This window comes from Perkinsus marinus, assembly GCF_000006405.1.
Source record: "Perkinsus marinus ATCC 50983 genomic scaffold scf_1104296930258, whole genome shotgun sequence".
Classification (NCBI taxonomy): Eukaryota; Perkinsozoa; order Perkinsida; family Perkinsidae; genus Perkinsus; species Perkinsus marinus.
The window spans coordinates 60,690-67,090 of NW_003216178.1; the positions used below are offsets into that span (position 1 = coordinate 60,690).

At 49.4% G+C, this 6,401-nt stretch overlaps 3 protein-coding genes across 3 annotated transcripts; all 3 read left to right on the forward strand.

Moving 5' to 3' along the window:
* Positions 1–122: 122 nt before the first annotated feature.
* On the forward strand, positions 123–2,225 carry Pmar_PMAR007880 (Protein C14orf29, putative; the record flags this gene model as incomplete). The annotated part of the gene is made up of 9 exons (XM_002787141.1): positions 123–236; positions 448–562; positions 614–737; positions 784–845; positions 1,068–1,153; positions 1,535–1,702; positions 1,744–1,854; positions 2,037–2,152; positions 2,198–2,225. The coding sequence occupies 9 exons, from the start codon at positions 123–125 to the stop codon at positions 2,223–2,225; spliced, it is 924 nt and encodes a 307-aa protein (XP_002787187.1).
* Positions 2,226–3,218: 993 nt separating this feature from the next.
* Pmar_PMAR007881 (conserved hypothetical protein) lies at positions 3,219–4,130 on the forward strand (the record flags this gene model as incomplete). Its single annotated transcript, XM_002787142.1, has 6 exons — positions 3,219–3,269; positions 3,320–3,399; positions 3,445–3,569; positions 3,611–3,763; positions 3,807–3,948; positions 3,998–4,130. 6 exons carry the CDS (start codon positions 3,219–3,221, stop codon positions 4,128–4,130), a joined length of 684 nt encoding a protein of 227 aa, XP_002787188.1.
* Positions 4,131–4,398: 268 nt separating this feature from the next.
* On the forward strand, positions 4,399–6,266 carry Pmar_PMAR007882 (Nuclear import protein MOG1, putative; the record flags this gene model as incomplete). The annotated part of the gene is made up of 6 exons (XM_002787143.1): positions 4,399–4,475; positions 4,620–4,701; positions 4,923–5,017; positions 5,068–5,161; positions 5,876–5,957; positions 6,010–6,266. The coding sequence occupies 6 exons, from the start codon at positions 4,399–4,401 to the stop codon at positions 6,147–6,149; spliced, it is 570 nt and encodes a 189-aa protein (XP_002787189.1). The 3' UTR covers positions 6,150–6,266.
* Positions 6,267–6,401: the final 135 nt, after the last annotated feature.

Below are 6,401 nucleotides of genomic sequence, written 5' to 3' on the forward strand. Positions count from 1 at the left end.
CGTCGAGGGAGCGCCAAAATTCATTCTCAACTTTAGAATCACATCCATAGAGCAAGCTTACTGTTAAAGATGAATGAAAATCTTCGCAGTGCGCAGTTATTGCTTTGCGCCAGTTTTCTTGTATGGGCATCTCAGACCAGTACGCAGAGCTGTGGAAGGCGATTATACGGCCTCCAAGGGATCGATATGAACTCAAGGATCTGGGCCCCAAGAGATTTCGAATAGCGGGACAAGTGGTAATAGTAATAGTAGTAGTAGTAGTAGTAGTAGTAGTAGTAGTAGTAGTAGTAGTAGTAGTAGTAGTAGTAGTAGTAGTAGTAGTAGTAGTAGTAGTGGTGGTAGTAGTAGTAGTAGTAGTAGTAGTAGTAGTAGTAGTGGTAGTAGTAGTAGTAGTAGTAGTAGGGAAGGAGGCTCGGGCCGTTCTTCTCACATTCGATTGCTTATTAGATCCACCGAACTGATCTCGTGCTGGAAAATCCTTATGGAAAGCATTTACAATGCAGTTGGTTTCAACCGGAACGCAGACCGGCCAAAGAGCTCCCCTGTGTTGTTTATCTCCACGGTATTATGCCCATGACACTTGAGAGATGCAAATTCCTTCACACACTATCAGGAAACTGCAGCTCTCGCATTGAGGGCCTGTCTGCGCTTCCGGTCCTCCTGCCCTTTGGGATCACAGTTTTTACTTTCGATTTCGCAGGCTCGGGGAGATCTGATGGAGAGTACGTCAGCTTAGGGTAAGCATCCTATTTTAACGCGTCGTCGGACATATCGTGCATGCAGTTACTTCGAAAAAGACGATCTCGCGTGCGTAGTAGAGCACCTCAGAGCGACGGGAACTGTCAGTAAGTCGCATTCAATGCAGTATGGAAAAATTTGCACATGTTCAATCACATGTGTTGGTGACAGTATGAAAATTTTGAGGAAATTTTGGGAAATTTTCGCTAGTTTTCGTACACTTCTGGCCCAGTTCGTATGTTCAGCGAGGAGACTCTTCACCTCAGAAGCTGACATATATTTCGACGATTCCCGAGCCTCTCAGTTAGCCTCACATGATCCCTTATCAGGCACCATTGGTCTGTGGGGTCGTAGCATGGGAGCGGCGACAGCACTACTCCATGGTGACAGGGACCCCAGTATAGCCGGGATGGTGGTAATGAATATTATGAGGAGTGTCTCTAGCTCTCGTCGTGGCACGTGCCCTTTGGGGATTTCGCGATTGGCAAGAATGACTACTTGCTGATCATGACGCATATGTGGCTGGCACTTACGTGGAATAACTCGAATGTCGTCCGTAGGGTGAGAGCTCGTCAAGATCCTTAGAATTGTACCTCACGAGTTGTCACTCGCCACAAAATTCGAAGGGGTTCGTTGCTATACCCTGCATAAAGTCTGAGTGCTGGCTGGCGGGTTGGTATTTCTGTCACCTCACTTGCTCTGTGAATTGACAGAAAATTGGTATCAGAAAGAGAGCAGTCACGATAGGTCCAGAAAGTCGATTGATTCCTGATGCCGTGCCGTTGTATTTCTTCAGCTGGACTCGCCCTTCCAAGATCTGCGTATAGTAGCTGAAGAGTTGGTAATAGAATTCGGTGGTTTTCGAGTGCCAAAGTTCGTGGTTAACATTGCGATGAGTATGATACGTAATTCTATTAAAAGCCGAGCTGATTTCGACATCAACGATTTGGTGCCCATAAAACATGTAAGATTTATTGCTTCGCTCCGCTGTGAATTCGGTCATAGGTTGACAGGACTTTCATCCCTGCACTTTTCGTAGCTGCCGAGGGTGACACCTTCGTGAAACCGCATCATGCTCGGGCATTGTATGACGCCTACGCTGGTGACAAGAATTTGGTAAGGACCAGTTTGCGAACCCAAAGAGACGATTATGGATTTTATGCAGGTCACAGTAGAAGGAGACCACAATTCGATCAGACCCAAGTTCTTTACAGATTCAGTGGCGATATTTTTTTTCAATACTCTGCAGTGTTCGGAACTTGTCGGAAGTTCTTGTCGTAATTCTGCGTTATTCGTAGTCTGCTGGCATCACTCGTAAAACCATTCAGGTCCCCTACCGGTGGCCCCACAGGTTCGCGACCATTCTCACTCGCCCCCAAGTACGATGCCTCAGCGGCGGCCGTTGGGAACTGAGGTAATTTATCCTCCGGGCGAATCGTCATTAGTTATCTCTGATCAGAATAGCCGAGGTCAACCTCTGGGGTTGAACATGGTACGACCAACGCAGGAAGCCTTCGATGATTACGGTAAGACACTTTTTCTTGGAGTTTCGTCACTCCTCTAGTGCCACTCTCTTCTATGAATAGGAAAGCTGTCTAAAGAGTCGACTTTGTCCACTGACTATAGTGTCTGTGATGGAACGATCAAAGCGCTTTGGACCCCCGGCACTTTGCCACAAAGCGGGATTTCCTTAGGTCTCCCCCAGAGTGAAGATGAGGAGGAAATGATGATGCAACAAGCGATAGCGTTGAGTCTCCAACGGGACGAACCATCAGCTTCGAGTGCTCGGCAAGACTCGTCGGTTAGTTCTCTACCCCAGGACGTGGACGTACTCCATTTGAATGATTCCGACGATGATAATTCTCGTAACGAAAACAAAGTGGAGGAACCCAAGAGCTGTGAGGGTAGCAGCCGAGTGGACTCGGATGGCCTGATTTGGGTGCTGAGGCTCCCAAGAAGGATTCTGAGGAGAAGCCCTCGAAGGAAAAGTGACGTCTGATTTGAGTCGTACTGTCGTCAAGATTTGTATCAAATGTATTATAGTATCATAAAACCTCATTCTCCTACTACTACTTCTGTCTGGTTTGTGTTCCTGTCGGTCCATGAGTGGTAGAGATCAAAGGGCGTCTTATATTATGAGCGATGAGCACTGGATGTCATCTACATTCAGTTGGGTTGCTGCTCGTTCTTGCGTTGTCGGGGCGAGCGCGTAATTTCGTGGCGCGTGACGTTTATGTCTTAGGGTCCCGGAGTTCTGCCATACGCTCTGCAAGGAAGGTTGTATGCAATGCAATACAGTCAGAAGTGATGCATTTCCGTTATGCACTGGCAGTTAGGTTGCATCAAATCAAGCGACCCAATTAGAGGGGGATGCGTAATCGCCTCGTTGTCGCCTTTGGGATGGCTTGTGACTAGTTCTAGATAGGGCGGCTGTGTCGTGTCGTGGGCCCTGTCATTAGGCTTGAAGTCCCTCATTTACTATGGTTCAGCTACCTGCGTCGAAGCGTGCGGCCACTGAGGAGCAAATGAAGGTAGTAGTACTGGTATCAGCGATCGTCGAGTGGGGACGGCGGTCCTTCAGGCTCTGGCCCAGCAAAGCAAGGAGGCTGAAGAGAAGCTCATAGCACAGAAGAAAGCGAAGCGACCGGCTGACAAGTCGAGGTAAGCTGATACGCCTTGGAGGCTCCCAGTAGACCTCGTTGGCAGATCCTCGGCGTCTATGGCGGCCCTTGTTCGACAAGGCTTGGCTGGTGGGGACACCATGGCTCTTGATCGGGTCCTTCATACTACCAACAATGCTGTTATGGCAGCTACTGCGAGGGACATCACTGGTAATCTGGGCGATGAGTTTAGTCTTCGAGCTCTCTATCAGGTCCAGAAGCTGCACAGATATTGTCGCACATTTGCATCGCTTTGGATAAGTCTCCTGCCCGGGCCGTGGTCCTGTCGGAATGGACACGCAATCTGCTGTTGGTCCATGCTGGCTACCTCTCTGGGCATCCTGAGGACACCAAAGCAGTTATTGGTAGTAGGAGGGTAATTGCCCTTTGAGGAACGTCCAGTTTCAGCTCCCTTGTTGGCGTCCTTCCACCAACGTACTGCGTATTACTCTGCTCTGTCCAAGCTGCACGGTAGGGTCCAAGCAGTGATTAACGTATGCACTACCCAACAGCGTGCAGCTAAGGTGGCCCCTCCCGAGCCCTTGGCGAAGTACGTACCGCATGAGAGTAGCACTGGGAGGAGGGTCCGTGCTGGTCAGGTACGTCGAGTCCCCCAACGGTGGAGATGATGCTGCCTATGATAATGACGTTGCTATGGAGACAGATGAGGACAGTCTTGACGCGATGGATTCGGAAAGCGACGATGATGGGGATGACGAAGGGTCCGACTAGAGTCATAGAAGGCTCATACTGCTTCGAGACTGTGCTGCCTAGAGGCGGGTCGGCTTACGTAAAAAGTATGGTATCATAAGTACTACGTCATTGTATAGCATTATGCGATCGCCACCAGTGGTGGCGGTCGTCCACGTTCCTGGAGTAGCAGTGGTAGTCTTGAATGATCATTTACTATCGTTTCACTGCTGACCTGATGTGGAGAGTTTATAAAGAGTGGGCGGAGCGAAGCAGTTTGTGTTTGATCAGAATTGTTGCATATACATTAATGTCAAATAGAGAATGTCGTCGAGAAAATAGTTACCCTTCTGAATGGGAGCCGGGAGATTTGGAGGATAAACAGCTGTAGGACGGGGCCCTTGCTATGCTAGTTGGTGAAAATGCTTGTGGACGATTGTGCATGGGAGTCTTTCAAGGGCGGCTGGGTTTCTGTCCTATCATTCACACGCACGAGTTAGTTGATGATGGTATGGATCACTCTGGGGTCAGGTACGGTGGAGCTATTGAATGCCTTATACCCAAGGGTTTTGCCGACTCCAGCACTGTACGGACTGTGCCTGATTATCAGGAAGTAGGGTCAGGGCGTAGCTCGTTTGGTCGTGATGTTTTGTTATGATCAGTCTTGGAGGAATGAATATTTGCTATTCGCAGTTGGAGTTTCTTTACTAATTATGGGAGTTTATATACGAATTTGTGTATAGGAATTAATAGGAAACTCCCAAAATTGATCGCAACTTTCATATTTCTCACACTGGTTATGGTAGCCTAGGATTGCCGATGATTGGATTTCAGGTCTTTACCAATGTGGTAGATGATTCTGGTGCTAGTCTTGTGATCGAGTTGTTGAACTTCGCAGAGGAGCTTAAGGAGTCTGATGAGGTTGCAAGGTTGGTAGAAATGGAGCGCCTGGGAATCGAACCTGGGTCTCTTCTCCCAGGCACTTCTTCAGCGACCTAGCCGAAGCCACTGATAGTGTATCGTATGACATCGACGAGATTAGCTGTCGGAAGGCAGCGAATGGAGACTCCCTGGTAAAATACGATGCTGAATCTACTTCGCTGATCATGCGAGATCGTTTGTGCACGCGTCACTTAACGTTTTTTTCCATCGGAAAATGCCTGTAGGGAATCTATCTCCCAGGCTCACAGACATTTGTGTCACCCGTCATGTGTTTGAAAAACCGCTTCCCCGGCCCGGCCCCGGTGACCCGGCAGTCTCTCCTTACCCATGTACCGGGTTTAGCGGGCCCGGCGGGCCCGACCCGCCGGGTTGGCCGGGCGACCCGGCCCGGATTGCCAGGCAGGAAGGCGTTCGGACATGATCGACGATAAGAACTTCTAATCAAGGAGAACCAATATCAGGGCTGCATGGATCAAACATTATTCCAATGTGCCAAGTCACGCGATTGAAACGCGAAGTGCGCGTTGAATTCGAGGAGTCGCGGCGATTCCTGGAAATTAATGCGAAATTCCGCGCTACGTACAATTAAAAGCACTATTAGTGGCTTGAAATATCTGCGCTGCCGGGTTTCCGGATGACCCGCAGACAGTTGCGGGGCATTTTTCGCCCGCTCACCCGCATGAACCCGGCAACGCCGGCGGGGAAGCCGGGTTTGTGACTTTGACCCGGCCCGGACCGGCTCGTTCCGGGGCCGGGCCGGGCCTACTTCAGGGTTTTTCTATCAGAATGTACACGATATCACCATCGTCTGTAGGGAATGCACCTCCTACACATGTTGTTGGCAGGTTATGGTGAATGGGCGTCATATACACGACAAGGAAGGCCTCAAATGGACACCATTGGCGATGGGAATAAGGCGCATGCCACGTAATAGGGTGTCTGTGTTGGTTGCGGAGTCTGTAATGATCATTCTCTTTAGAATATTCTTCCGATATGGTAGTAACGTTGACCCATGGCTCACAATCGGCCGGCGGGTTCGAGACCAGTTCCGTGCTGGAGAAGAATCTGTGGCTCATTCTTGAGTCGATAGAAGTTAAAGACGACTCACTGTTTCTCTGACACAACCAGCAAGGGAGTTTCTCCGCTTCTTCCCCGGCGTGACCAGTTGCCTTGTATTATCTCTTCTCGCAGTATGATGAAGTAGCAAGCCTTATCCTGTGCTCATTGCGTCCTATACTGGACAGGGGCGTTGCTGTTGGTTAATCTAGGGCCGTGTGGGGGGGAATATGCACATGGTCAGCTACAATATGGAAAATTTGTGGAAATTTCGGAAAATTCTGTTTGGTTTCTGTGCACTTCTACCAAAGTTCG